The sequence below is a fragment of the Salmo salar genome, chromosome ssa15 (genome assembly GCF_905237065.1).
Source record: "Salmo salar chromosome ssa15, Ssal_v3.1, whole genome shotgun sequence".
Classification (NCBI taxonomy): domain Eukaryota; kingdom Metazoa; phylum Chordata; class Actinopteri; order Salmoniformes; family Salmonidae; genus Salmo; species Salmo salar.
In genome coordinates, this window is record NC_059456.1 from 88,467,592 (window position 1) to 88,482,749 (window position 15,158).

Genomic DNA, 15,158 nt, shown 5'->3' on the forward strand with positions numbered 1-15,158 from the left:
TTTAACAAATCTAAATATTTTATATTTGAGATTGTCTTGGCATTCTCTCAACCAGCTTCATGAGGTGGTCACCTGGAATGCATTTCAATTAACAGGTGTGCTTTGTTAAAAGGTAATTTGTGGAATTTATTTCCTTAATGCATTTGAGATGATCAGTTGTGTTTTGACCAGGTAAGGGTGGTATACAGAAGATAGCCCTATTTGGTAAAATACCAAGTCCATATTATGGCAAGAACAGCTCATATAAGCAAAGAGAAACGACAGTCCATAATTTCTTTAAGACATGAAGGTCAGTCAATCAGGAAAATGTCAAGAACTTTGAACGTTTCTTCAAGTGCAGTCGCAAAAACCATCAAGCACTATCATGAAACTGGCTCTCATGAGGACCGCCACAGGAAAGGAAGACCCAGAGTTACCTCTGCTGCAGAGGACAAGTTTATTAGAGTTAACTGCACCTCAGATATTGCAGCCCAAAAAAATGCTTCACAGAGTTCAAGTAACAGACACATCTCAACATCAACTGTTCAGAGGAGACTGTGTGAATCAGGCCTTCATGGTCGAATTGCTGCAAAGAAACCACTACTAAAGGACACCAATAAGAAAAAGAGTGTAAGGGGTGCGTAACTGGTGGCAGGGAAGTCAGACGCAGGATAGCAGAACTAGGTAATAGTCGGAGCAGTTTAATTCCAAAACCAACGGCATCAAGAAAAGAACAACTTGGTACAAAACCCGACACGCACCAGTCAACATGTGCACAAGCACTTACAAACAAACAATACCACAGAAAGACATGGGGGGAACAGAGGGTTAAATACACAACACGTAATGAGGGAATGAAAACCAGGTGTGTGGGAAAACAAGAAAAAACAAATGGAAAATGAAAAATGGATCGGCGATGGCAAGAAGACCGGTGACGTCGTCTGCCGAACACCGCCTGAACAAGGAGAGGAACCGACTTCGGTAGAAGTCGTGACAAAGAGACTTGCTCGGGCCAAGAAACATGAGCAATGGACATGAGACAGGTGGAAATCTGTCCTTTTGGTCTGATGAGTCCAAATTTGAGATTTTTTGGTTCCAACCGGCATGTCTTTGTGAGACACAGAGAAGGTGAACAGATGAAGTCCGCATGTGTGGTTCCCACCGTGAAGCATGGAGGAGGAGGTGTGATGGTGCTTTGCTGGTGACACTGTCAGTGAATTATATAGAATTCAAGGCACGCTTAACCAGCATGGCTACCACCGCATTCTGCAGCGATACACCATCCCATCTGGTTTGTGCTTAGTGGGACTATCATTTGTTTTTCAACAGGACACTGACCCAACGCACCTCCAGGCTGTGTAAGGGCTATTTGGCCAAGAAGAAGAGTGATGGAGTGCTGTATCAGATGACCTGGCCTCCACAATCACCTGACCTCAACCCAATTGAGATGGTTTGGGATGAGTTGAACCACAGAGTGAAGGAAAAGCAGCCAACAAGTGCTCAGCATATATGGGAATTCCTTCAAGACTGTAGGAAAAGTATTCCTCATGAAGCTGTTTGAGAGAATGCCAAGAGTGTGCAAAGCTGTCGTCAAGGCAAAAGGTGGCTACTTTGAAGAATCTAAAATCCTAAATATATTTTGATTTGTTTAACACTTTTTTTGGTTACTACATGATTCCATATGTGTTATTTCATAGTTTTGATGTCTTCACTATTATTCTTCAATGTAGAAAATATAAAAAATGTATAAATGCCTTGAATGAGTCGGTGTCCGAACTTTTGACTGGTACTGTATATAAATAAGTTATTTCAGTTAATTTGTTATAAATTAGCAAACATGTCTAAAAACCTTTTTTCGCTTTGTCATTATGGGGTATTATGTGTAGATTGATGAGAAAAAAAAAACAATTTAATACATTTTGAAATAAGCCTGTAACGTAACAAAATGTGGAAAAAGTTAAGGGGTCTGAAGGCACTCTATCGGCTCTGCGTCATGCTTAAACTGTTGAATAGAAGGTCTGGAATGTATTTTTTATTTGATACCAGAACAAGAGCAGATCTTAACAAACTATAATGACAGAAAATAATACCAATCTAACATTAACACACTCCATCAGTGGATCTAAGTTGCTATACCTCTACTGTTATGTTGCTGGGGAAGGAAGCATGTTAGGCAGAGGTGACATAAGGACATTCGAATGACTGCATGTTTCTTCTCTCTTCTTACAGCATCAGTGTAGTGATTGGCGCTCCCAAGGCCAATACCAGTCAGTTCAACATCGCAGAGGGCGGGTCCGTGTACTACTGCCCATGGAGTCTCGGCCAATCTGAGTGCCACAACATTGAATTTGACAATCAAGGTAAGACCCAATATGACCTCATTGGTTTAGGTCTTGATCACGCCTTCTTGCTCTTGCAGTCTGAACATGTTCTGAATTACATTGAATTATCGACTCACAAGTGGTTTAAGCACTAACGTTTGAGTCAAACATCACAGCAGAATGCCAGCTGTCCTTTTCGCCCCCTGTCCCTGCTCTCTGCTTCCTGTAACATAAACCTCTCATCCACTCCTCTCTTTTTATTGTGTTGACTGGTGACTGGAGCGTGATACTCTTGAGAACTGGAGATTTTAGAGGATGGCTAGCAACCGTTAAGCTGGTCAAGCCGTGGTCCTGTTCTGAGCACTTCTTAAAGCCACTGGTCCATGGCCTCCAAGCTGCTGTGGCCGGCAGGTGATCATGTGTCACTGTTCTACTTCACTGATCCTTTGTTTGACACGTTGGTTCCTGGAAACTAGATGCGCACACACAAACCCACACACTACATATACGCACACACACACCCCGATACAACACAAACACATGCGCACACACATACTTTTACCCTCATTATATGCTGCTGCATATATTATTATCTATCCTGATGCCTAGTCACTTTACCCTGCCTTCATGTACATATCTACCTCAAATACCTTATTATTATCTATCCTGATGTCTAGTCACTTTACCCTGCCTTCATGTACATATCTACCTCAAATACCTTATTATTATCTATCCTGATGCCTAGTCACTTTACCCTGCCTTCATGTACATATCTACCTCAAATACCTTATTTTTCTATCCTGATGCCTAGTCACTTTACCCTGCCTTCATGTACATATCTACCTCAAATACCTTATTATTATCTATCCTGATGCCTAGTCACTTTACCCTGCCTTCATGTACATATCTACCTCACCTTATTATTATCTATCCTGATGCCTAGTCACTTTACCCTGCCTTCATGTACATATCTACCTCGCACATTGATCTGGTACTGGTACTCCCTGTATATAGCCTCACATTGATCTGGTACTGGTACTCCCTGTATATAGCCTCACATTGATCTGGTACTGGTACTCCCTGTATATAGCCTCACATTGATCTGGTACTGGTACTCCCTGTATATAGCTCCACATTGATCTGGTACTGGTACTCCCTGTATATAGCTCCACATTGATCTAGTACAGGTATTACCTGTATATAGCTCCAAATTGATCTGGTACTGGTACTCCCTGTATATAGCTCCACATTGATCTGATACTGGTACTCCCTGTATATAGCTCCACATTGATCTAGTACAGGTATTACCTGTATATAGCTCCAAATTGATCTGGTACTGGTACTCCCTGTATATAGCCTCACATTGATCTGATACTGGTACTCCCTGTATATAGCTCCACATTGATCTGGTACTGGTACTCCCTGTATATAGCCTCACATTGATCTGGTACTGGTACTCCCTGTATATAGCTCCACATTGATCTGGTACTGGCACTCCCTGTATATAGCTCCACATTGATCAGGTTCTGGTACGCCGCAGCCCGTCTGGTGTTCAACCTTCCCAAGTTCTCTCACGTCACCCCGCTCCTCCGCTCTCTCCACTGGCTTCCAGTTGAAGCTCGCATCCGCTACAAGACCATGGTGCTTGCCTACGGAGCTGTGAGGGGAACGGCACCTCCGTACCTTCAGGCTCTGATCAGGCCCTACACCCAAACAAGGGCACTGCGTTCATCCACCTCTGGCCTGCTCGCCTCCCTACCTCTGAGGAAGTACAGTTCCCGCTCAGCCCAGTCAAAACTGTTCGCTGCTCTGGCACCCCAATGGTGGAACAAGCTCCCTCACAACGCCAGGACAGCGGAGTCAATCACCACCTTCCGGAGACACCTGAAACCCCACCTCTTTAAGGAATACCTAGGATAGGATAAAGTAATCCTTCTAACCCCCCCTGTATATAGCCTCACATTGATCTGGTACTGGTACTCCCTGTATATAGCTCCACATTGATCTGGTACTGGTACTCCCTGTATATAGCCTCACATTGATCTGGTACTGGTACTCCCTGTATATAGCTCCACATTGATCTGGTACTGGTACTCCCTGTATATAGCTCCACATTGATCTGGTACTGGTACTCCCTGTATATAGCTCCACATCTTCCAACAGATTAGAAAATGTGTTGCACATCCTTGGATGCTGGCTGAGGCCATGATCGTCACAATGATGTAATGTGCAGCAGGCAGCAGGGCGTTGGGGTGAAGGATAGTCCTTTGGGGTTTTGGACAGTGGGCATTGAAGGCGCACATTTGATTTGTGAGGAAGAGAAAATTCCGCCATCTGGGCCAGCATACAAGAACATAGCACCTCTGTCTGTATGACAAAGGAAATATGTTGTCCTTATTTGCTTATGACATGGCTAGAGCTCAGCTAACTGTAGATATTATACCGGTAATATATTAGTATTGACCCTTTATATGAGAGGTGTGTCTGTTTTTGTGACATTATTCAGCATCTCCCCTGAGTGTGGGTGAGGTCTTCCCTGAGCCTGACCAAGAGGCCTCCCTCTCCACTTCCCCTTCCAATGAGATAAGAAGAGACAGCCCAGGGATCTGAGGGAGGGAGAGGGACAGGGAAATCAGAGCCCTGTTTCCATCTCTGAACCATTTTCCCCTACCACCAGTAACTCCCCCAGGGCCAGCTAATGTGATGAGTGAATGTGGCCACTTGTCTCTGACCGCATCCGCCCTGTACTCTAACTCAGGAAACTCCTCTAATGGTTCTCCCCTCGCAAAGTTCAAAGGGGAGACTCTGTGGACACACGCCAGACCCCACCCTGCCCTCTGCTGTCCTGTCCCAGGAGAGCGAAGGGTAGAGGGGCACTAGTCACGTCAGCACAAAGTCTACCCAAGTTCACTGAAAGTACGTTACATGACATGTTATTGCCACAAGCGTCTGCTGGATTTTTCTCTTGTTTGTGTCAAAGCTGTGCTTGTCTGGCTCTTCACCTACTGATCTTTTCATCATTCCATCCGTCACACTGTATGAACGCCAATATAGCGCCTCTGACATGGACAATAAGAGCAGTGACAGACACGGAGCTCAGAGCACAGCAGCTCAGTGAGAAGTGAAGTTAGAGAACACCCCAACGTCCGTTCTGTATGAGTTGATAGTCTTGGGCTCTGAACGTAGCGATCATGTCACTGACATTACTGTAGAGATGTCATGTTGAATATCATTTTCTGTTTTACCGTGACGAGGTGGTCAAGAAGAATCCGTCTTCTATAGTTCTGAAACATGAATACTAGTTGGATTTCCTTTGCTGATACTCATGGTTGCCGGGGTAGTGTGTCCCAAATACAAAGTCCTGTTTGGCTTGCATGTCTCCTCAGCGTCACCCCCTCACTTTATCAAAACAAAGGCCCCTGAGTTATGAAAATAGTAGTGCAGATTATTGCAGTGCAGTTAAAGGAACAAGCCTCTTAGATATTTTTAATGTGTTAGGCATGTTATTTGTGGTATCGCTAAAGCGTGTCTTTCCACACATGATGGAGGTGCACACATGTATTATGGTAGGGAACAGGGGTGCTGTGAGCCCGTGAGTAATGCTGAAGGGGAAGCCTGGTGACGTTATATCTACTGTGACGTTATTAAAGGACCCTAATCCGCACTGCTTTCCTTCCAGGCCAGGGGGGAGACTAAACTCCCTGAGAGAAGGATAAAGCGAAGCAGGAGAGGGGAAGAAAAAGGAACAGAGAGAACAAGAGAGAGAGTGATGTACAAAGGGATGAACAAAAAGTGGAGAGGGAGAGGGAACACTTGCGAGAGAGAGATGCATGCCTAAGAGGTTGCTAGGAAGAAACAGAGCCAGAGCGTTTGTTTTCCTTGGACACAGTCCTCCCCTCTTTCTTTCTTTCCTTCCACCAAGACATGGAGCAGAGCAGGCCCTCACCCAGAGCTGACACAGCCTGCTTTCCTCACATCCACAGGTCACAACCTCTGGCTCACACCACCAGGTGCACCCCCTTCCCCGACAGATAGATATGGCTCTGTTGCAACACTTGTGGTTTAGCGCTGGAGAATATTAGTGGGAAAAAATAAGTGGGCTGGGGTGCGGTTGCTGGGTACAAGTTCCACTGGATACGTCTTGTTGTTCGAATTCCAAGCGTTTAGAATTCTTGTTACAGGATGTTTCACGGTATGTACACTGTATAAACCGATTTGTTTGGATTTTGTTTTTCACCATGGCAACACAGATGTTGCATCAGTCTTGCCAATAAAACGTCCTGTTTGAACCTGTTTGAACCTGACTCCTGCGGCCATGTCTTGTCCTGTCACAGAGGGTGCATCCTAAATGGTACCCTATTCCCTTCATAGTGCATGTCTCTGGTCAAGAGTAGTGCACTATATAGGGAGTATGGTGCCATTTGGGTCTCTAATAGCGATGGAGTAGAGCTCTGGGTTACAGGCCAGGTGGCCAAACAGAGTCAGGGTCAGTGTGGTCACCCAGAGCTGGACCAGTCAGAGAACTCAGGTTGACATCTGGACAGTGAGGACCAGAGCCATAATGAGGAATATAAGGCTCTGGTGAGCACCAAATACCTTCTAGTTTTCCTCTATGTTTCTCTCTGGAATGTTCTTCATGAGAAACGTGATGTGTGTTTGTGTTTAATGATGCAGTAAGTAAGTCCTGTAGTAGCAGATGTTTGGATAACGTTGTCTGGAGCCTCCAGGAGAAGAACTACAATGATTCATTAGGGGCTTTTTTCAGTCATCACTCATTCACTCAGTTTAGTTGTTGTTTTGTCTTCTTCCCAGGGGACCGCATAGTCACTGTCAGTGGCACAGACTACCAGGCTGAAGTCAAGTCTCACCAGTGGTTCGGCGCCACCGTCCGTTCCCACGGAGACACCATTCTGGTAAGACGACACTCAGAGACTGAGACCAGGTTGAGAACGTCTGTTTACTTTCAACGTTGGCCTCTATAGCCCAGAGTCCCTCAACTGTTATGATGTCTGGCGTTCATGTCAAGGGGTTGTATATGTTCATTGTTCCAAGTTTGTCTTAAAGGTCTATGTCTATCAGTTTGTTGTGACTCTATTACAATTTTCACCTCCACTACGTCTCTCAGAGGAGAAGTGTTTTGTGCTCCTGTGACATTGAAGTTGAGACACCTGTAGTTTTTTGGGGATGATTGTGAGGGACGTGACCTGGATTTGGTTACATTGTTACTTTTCTCCAGATGTAACATTAACCTCTCTCTGGGTCTCCATCAAGTTACACAGGGTGTTGTTGTAACTGAAAAAACAACTCCCTCCTCTGCCCGACCCCCCCCCCACCATATAGGCCTGTGCCCCCCTCTACTCCTGGAGAACCAAAGCAGACATTCCCCAGTCAGATACAACGGGAACCTGCTACCTCTCTGTCAAGAACTTCACCAAGTTTGTGGAATATGCTCCCTGTCGCACAGGTAATTCTTTTTGGTTTTTCACAAAGACATCATCCATCTTTCTAATGCTCTTCTCTGCCGACCGACTTGCCCACTACCCAACAACCCTACACTACAGGTGACTCCTGTGGCCGACCTCTGACACATCAGCTGTCCACACAGCAGGCTATTAGACAGGGTTAGGTGCTGCGCCTGAAGGCCACAACAGAAGGGATGTATATAGTCTCAAGTACCCCTACTGAGTAAACACTTCCAGCGACATCACACACTAGCTGGGGAAAGAATTTACCTTTATCAGATGCAGTCAATTATGTTATCCCGTATTGACCAAGTGTATCCCTACTGCTGGTAATGGCTGGCTGGCTTGGTTCTGTTCACAATACCCAGTTGAGTCATCACGACAAGGTTAAAAATATTTCCAAAATATCTAGATTCTGAAGTATTGGTTTAATATGAGGCAATTTATGGATCTTTAAATTAGCTTTTTCAAATCGGAAACATTCCTGTCTAAAACTGATTTATCAACCTTTGCCTCTGTTTATTTCAGAATTCATTAACGAGGGTGGTCAGGGCTACTGTCAGGGGGGATTCAGTGCTGATTTCACGAAGGTAACGCTCCTAAACACTTCCTCTCAGTTCAGTACCAGAGGTTTATCAAATACTATGGATTGCAAACACACATGATCTCTCTCATGATTCTGTCTCTCTCTCTGTTGCTCTCACTCTCTCGCTTTCAGGATGGGAAAGTGGTGCTTGGAGGACCAGGCAGCTTCTTCTGGCAAGGTACAGGGTTTGACAACCCCCCTGGACCACAAGCAAATAAGTTGTAGCCGTATTCTGAAGTTATTTGTGTGAAACCTGAGAGAAACTTTCCATTCACTCCCGGTTTCCTGCCTCCTGTGTCTCCTCAGGTCAGGTGATCTCAGCAGCCAAAGAGGAGATAATCAAGGCGTACTATCCAGGGTACTTCATGCAGTCTGTGGAGGGACAGACCCAGACCAGACAGGCTCAGATCAAATATGACGACAGCTACCACGGTAAGACTTTCCTCTCTCGTAATTCTATCACTCTCCTGATCCCCTTGCTTTCCAAACATGCTGGTTTCCTGTGTAGGCTACTTGAGTCTGAGAACTATGATTTGGAAACGTCACCACATTCCCTCTAACCCTCTGACCTCTGATAAAAGGTGGATAGCTGCAGAGTTGGGCAAAGTACATGTCTTTATCCATAGATTACACTTCAGGAGTAATGGAGGCGTATGGGTTCTGAATGCTTGATATCATATGACTAATGTCTGCTCTCTCTTGTGGCCTTGCAGGTTACTCTGTTGCAGTTGGGGAATTCAGTGGAGATGACGTGGAAGGTAAAGACATCTGTACCGCAGACTTCCACAGGCCTGGCTGCACGTCAGACAGCCATTAAAGGGTTCAGATTGTTTACTATACCTGAAGTGAACTCAAACTGAACTCACCTACACAATTCAGTCCCGCTACTAAGCTAGAAAGACTGCGATCGCTGGAATTCTCAGAGTTCCAGACGGCTGTGACCTTTGTGATATTTCCCCTCCTAAATCCTCAATTTTTTCTCTGTTTTCCCCCTGTCTGTGCACTTCTCAGATGTTGTGGCTGGGGTCCCAAAAGGGGTCATGCTCTATGGTTTGGTAAGAAAACCTCATCACCGCTCTCATTTTGAGTGGAATATCGTAACACAGGCCTAATACACTATACATATGCTGGACCTCAGAGATTCTGACCATGTGTTCTGTGTGTGTGTCTGCTCTCTGCAGGTGTCTGTTTTAAATGGCACTGATCTGAAGTCCATGCTCAACTACACAGGCGAACAGGTAAGCCACAAGCCTCATCTCAAACGCCAAACTGTTTTTTTTCAGACAGACTGCGGTTGCATAACTAGCTGTTTCTCGTGGCAACTCTTAATTTCCTGAGTCAGTGTGTACTGGAACACTGATGATATAAGCAAAATCATTTCCTTTACAAGTCTCTGTTAACTGGATTTCAAGCCATCTGTGGTTTGCTGTAAAGCATAATTATTGATGTTAAAGTGCAGAAGCAATTTTCTCCAAATGAGCAGCATGATCCTTTCTGCAAATGGAATGGAAATAGCGTGAGCCCCTTTTAATGGTGCTGATTGGTTCAGCTGAATAAATAAAATCATAAGTGTATTTGCTTACCCTGGGAGTCTGGGAATTAAGCTGTTTCTGTGTCTTTGCTACTTCAGATAAAAATGTATTATACAGACATAACAAAAAAGACTTCAAGTTAGACCAAGCAAGCACCATCATTTCCATTGACCATTTTGTCTCTCTTAGTAGTCTCTTCTACAGGATCTCTTTTAATTCAAGTAGATTTACTGTAATTTATGTTAGATGCCCCTTTGCTTGAAAGCAGCTTTTTTTGTTTGAGCTGTTTTGGACCCAGATAGATAGTGATGTTGTAGAAATGTGACATGATGTACTGATGTTTTCTCAGATGGGCTCCTATTTTGGGTATGCTGTGGCCACAGCCGACATCAATAACGACGGGTGAGTTCTCTAAGAGTCGAACATTACATTCTAATGAAACATTGTCATACAGTATGTTCTCGCCCATGAGCAACATTTAATTTATCCAATAATGTTATGGGAAACTCAGTCAACATCAATAATGAAGAATGAGTAGGAGTCGGTTCTCAGACAGCTGACATAGTGGCGTTCTCACCCTTTTTAATGATATGGGTAGTGGTGAGACTGGTTTTCTGACCAATGACTACTTTTATGGGAAATGTGTCTTTTGTGTCTGTACTACGGTTGAGAAATCCATCCAGAATCCAGAAATTCCCAGATTTCTGGAAAACCTTGGAATTTTAGGAAAACTTCCTGAATTTGCCACATTAGTCTGTACAATGTATATGTCTGTGACTGTGTTTCTCTCTCCTCCCCTCAGCATGTCTGACCTGTTGGTGGGAGCTCCCATGTACATGACCCGAGGGTCAGACAGCCGTCTGGAGGAGGTGGGCCGTGTGTACCTCTATCTGCAGCGTGGACCACTGGACCTGGAGCCAACTCTCAACCTGACCGGGACCCAAGTGTTTGGGAGGTTTGGCAGCACCATCGCACCTCTGGGAGACCTCAACCAGGACGGATACAATGGTGAGAGGTGTGGTGGTAATACTGGGGCTTGAAGGGACAGAAGAAAACATTATTTGATTGAAAAGTGAAACCTTCCCTTTATGGACCGTTCGTGTGTCAGGTTATTGGTTTTGAGACTTCTACATGTCCTTTTTGTTGGTCTCATGTAGTTCATTCCAAGTCCTAGTAGTCTGGAAAGTTCTGAGTGATCTCACGGTCTTCTCCTGTTCTCTCCTCTTCTCTGATTGGTAGACTTGGCCATCAGCTGTCCTTTCGGTGGAGAGGACCAGCAGGGATTGGTTCTCATCTACAACGGATTCGCCGGTGGGCTCAGGGACACACCCTCTCAGGTCATAGATGGCCAATGGGCTTCAGGCACAGTGCCGGCCAGTTTTGGATTCGCACTTCGAGGTGCTAGGGATCAGGACATGAATGGCTACCCAGGTGAGTGAGAAGACCAGTGAATTTTTTAAAACATCTCTCATAGTTCTGAGTGTGCTTATACTGTGTACTTGTTGTTTACTTGTAGTCTATGAACTAGAAATGTATTTTCACAACAGATCTTATTGTTGGTGCTTTTGGAGTTGACAAGGCGATTTTGTACAGGTAATTTAATTTTACTCATAACCTTCTATCTGTCAAACTATTGAGGGATTTTTATATATATATTTTTTTATTAAGTGTTGAGTTAAGAGGTTTACCCAAAGTTCTGCCTCTATCATATGTTTCTTCAGCCCAAAGTTCTTCCTCTATCATATGTAACTTCAGCCCAAAGTTCTGCCTCTATCATATGTTTCTTCAGCCCAAAGTTCTGCCTCTATCATATGTTTCTTCAGCCCAAAGTTCTGCCTCTATCATATGTTTCTTCAGCCCAAAGTTCTTCCTCTATCATATGTAACTTCGGCCCAAAGGTCTGCCTCTATCATATGTAACTTCAGCCCAAAGTTCTGCCTCTATCATATGTAACTTCAGCCCAAAGTTCTGACTCTATCATATGTAACTTCGGCCCAAAGGTCTGCCTCTATCATATGTAACTTCGGCCCAAAGGTCTGCCTCTATCATATGTAACTTCAGCCCAAAGGTCTGCCTCTATCATATGTAACTTCAGCCCAAAGGTCTGCCTCTATCATATGTAACTTCAGCCCAAAGTTCTGCCTCTATCATATGTAACTTCGGCCCAAAGGTCTGCCTCTATCATATGTAACTTCAGCCCAAAGGTCTGCCTCTATCATATGTAACTTCAGCCCAAAGTTCTGCCTCTATCATATGTAACTTCGGCCCAAAGGTCTGCCTCTATCATATGTAACTTCAGCCCAAAGTTCTGCCTCTATCATATGTAACTTCAGCCTCTGCTCCCATCTAATGTACTACAGATCCCGGCCCATCGTCAGCACCAGTGCCTCCCTGACCATCTACCCCACAATGATCAACCCTGAGGAGAAGAGTTGTTCAGTCGACAATGGCAACACCACCATACCTGTCTCCTGGTAAGCACTGTGTCATACCTGTCTCCTGGTAAGCACTGCATCATACCTGTCTCCTGGAAAGCACTGCATCATACCTGTCTCCTGGTAAGCACTGCATCATACCTGTCTCCTGGAAAGCACTGCATCATACCTGTCTCCTGGTAAGCACTGTGTCATACCTGTCTCCTGGTAAGCACTGCATCATACCTGTCTCCTGGAAAGCACTGCATCATACCTGTCTCCTGGTAAGCACTGCATCATACCTGTCTCCTGGAAAGCACTGCATCATACCTGTCTCCTGGTAAGCACTGCATCATACCTGTCTCCTGGTAAGCACGGCATCATACCTGTCTCCTGGTAAACACTGCATCATACCTGTCTCCTGGAAAGCACTGCATCATACCTGTCTCCTGGTAGACATTGCCTCATACCTGTCTCCTGGTAGACATTGCATCATACCTGTCTCCTGGTAAACACTGCATCATACCTGTCTCCTGGAAAGCACTGCATCATACCTGTCTCCTGGTAAGCACTGCATCATACCTGTCTCCTGGTAAACACTGCATCATACCTGTCTCCTGGTAAACACTGCATCATACCTGTCTCCTTGTAAGTACTGCATCATACCTGTCTCCTGGTAAATACTGCATCATACCTGTCTCCTGGTAAATACTGCATCATACCTGTGTGTCATGTTGAGTACTTGTCTAGTCTCCAGGACCTGAGTGCTGATCAAGGATCAGGTCTCCCTGTCCATGTTATCTTATTCAGTTTGTTTTAAAAGTGTAAATTGATCCTAGATCAGCAACCCCTACTCTAAGACAGTTTGTGAATACAGGTGCAGACTCCATTATCTAAGGGTGTTGTTGTCTAACTGCTGCTTGATTTACATTTGGCGCAACAGGAAGGAGTTCCTCAAAACTAGCTCTCATTTGTACTTAGACAGGAAGTCTCATTGAGGACATACTGTATCACTCCACAAGACTAATCATGGTATTTATTTGGGAGACAGTCAGGCTTATCTGGTGGTGGTGACCTGTTGTTATAGCAACTTGATAACAGATTCTGTTTCTTCGAGAGGAGCAGTGAATGTGCAGCATGGTACTCATTACCATCCAATGGGAGCGGAAACAGAACAGCGTTGCTCTGATCTCTGGCTGTGCTGCTCAACATGCTTGACACTGTGTTGGTGTGTCAGCTGCTTCCCCCCCTGCATTGCCAGGTGATGGTGGGATGTAGGTGGGGGTGGGGGGAAGGAGGGAGGGAGGGGGGAGATGGAGGGAGGGAGGGGGCGGGAAGTTTTTCAGCTGCTTTTGAATGAGTTATTGTTTGGTGTTGGAACACAGCTGGGAAGCATCAGGATGTGGAGATGCTCGTGCGCAGGCACACACTCCTACACAAACACAGACACAGGAGCACAATAGAGGGGTTTCTCCTAGATAGAGAAAGAGGGTGTCTATTTCGTTCTCTTTTATTTCTTCCGTCCCTTGTATTCTATCAACACTAACTCTGTTTCGCTCCCTTTTATACCCATCGCCGCCTCCCTCTTTCTTTCCAGTCAGTGAGGGTTTGGTCGTAAAGGGCTTGGGCTTGCGTTGCGGACTGTTGGAATCAGTGACTGATGTCATGGGAGAGAGAGAGAGAGAGAGAGAGCCCTTACACATACAGACACTGACTGACTGTCCTGTCTGTGGGGATACATGAGATGTCTTTAACTCAGTCATTCCAGGCTGGAGAGCTGGGGGGACACGCCACATTATTAACTTGGCTGGCTACACCATAGAGATGCCTTTCCTAACATTACCCATATGACTAGCCATTCCTTCATATCATACAGTGTTACCCATTATACCACTTGGCTTGTCTTGTTAGATATCTGAAGACGGATATGAGAGGAAGAGGAAGTATGGGAGGAAGAGAGTGAATGAGTGAGCTGTCGTGCGTTTCCATGTATGTTGTTTGCATGTTTGTGCCATGAATGCTACCCTTATCCTGTCTCTGTTATGTCTCTCCTCTGTTCTAAACAGTGTCAACCTGAGTTTCTGCCTCTCTGCCAATGGGAAGTACCTACCAGACAACCTAGGTGAGCCAACTGTCCACATCTGATCCAGATGACATACAATACCATATTACAAACTCTCAACTGCACACGAATATCAGATGTGCACACAACGTTGTGTATATTGAATGACTTTGCTGATGCTTTGTATTGCATTGTATTGTGACAAAGATATGAGGAGCAGTGTCAGGCTTCCAGAATCCCCATATCTGCTCTGATCCGTTTAATGATTTCCAATCAAAGCACTAGGCTCCTCTTTGTTCATACACAACCCCAGCAATTATTCCACTAATCAGCCCTCTATGCATATAGTTACTGTGCTAGGTGCCATATGGTAAACTAACTACATAGTCTGGATTCTCTGTTCGCTTGAGATTATGCAAGTTAGTTTTAATGTGATGGTGTGTAAAACAATAGCACATTCATGGTTGTGTGTATGTGTGTGTGTTCCAGGCTTCCTGGTAGAGGTGCAGTTGGACCGTCTGAAACACATGCAGAAGGGAGGGGTGAAGAGGGCTCTGTTTGTAGACTCCCAGCAGGCAATGCTTCAGAGGAGTGTGAGAGTGCGGAGCGGAGAGCGTGTGTGTCACGAGACCAAGATCTACCTGAGGGTAAGTGTGCTCTACCCAAAATTACAACCAAGTAATTGCACCATTACCACAAAAATGGAAGAGGAAAGTGGAAGGGGAAAAAGTAAGAACTTGTCTGTCGGCCCGGCATTAAAGACCATCATTGGTTAAAGAAAATTGTGATCAATAAAAAAGTA

At 44.9% G+C, this 15,158-nt stretch overlaps 1 protein-coding gene across 1 annotated transcript in view; it reads left to right on the forward strand.

The window, feature by feature from the left end:
* LOC106572511 (integrin alpha-5) overlaps positions 1 to 15,158 on the forward strand; it is a 78,818-nt gene that overhangs the window by 24,828 nt on the left and 38,832 nt on the right. The window contains exons 2-17 of the mRNA XM_014146741.2: positions 2,209 to 2,339; positions 7,113 to 7,213; positions 7,641 to 7,764; positions 8,291 to 8,352; positions 8,481 to 8,526; positions 8,655 to 8,780; positions 9,062 to 9,106; positions 9,360 to 9,403; positions 9,530 to 9,586; positions 10,230 to 10,282; positions 10,683 to 10,888; positions 11,120 to 11,311; positions 11,428 to 11,473; positions 12,241 to 12,354; positions 14,361 to 14,416; positions 14,846 to 15,003. Of these exons, the coding sequence (XP_014002216.1) occupies positions 2,209 to 2,339; positions 7,113 to 7,213; positions 7,641 to 7,764; positions 8,291 to 8,352; positions 8,481 to 8,526; positions 8,655 to 8,780; positions 9,062 to 9,106; positions 9,360 to 9,403; positions 9,530 to 9,586; positions 10,230 to 10,282; positions 10,683 to 10,888; positions 11,120 to 11,311; positions 11,428 to 11,473; positions 12,241 to 12,354; positions 14,361 to 14,416; positions 14,846 to 15,003 (1,561 nt within the window). The remainder of the gene's footprint in view (positions 1 to 2,208; positions 2,340 to 7,112; positions 7,214 to 7,640; positions 7,765 to 8,290; positions 8,353 to 8,480; positions 8,527 to 8,654; positions 8,781 to 9,061; positions 9,107 to 9,359; positions 9,404 to 9,529; positions 9,587 to 10,229; positions 10,283 to 10,682; positions 10,889 to 11,119; positions 11,312 to 11,427; positions 11,474 to 12,240; positions 12,355 to 14,360; positions 14,417 to 14,845; positions 15,004 to 15,158) is intronic.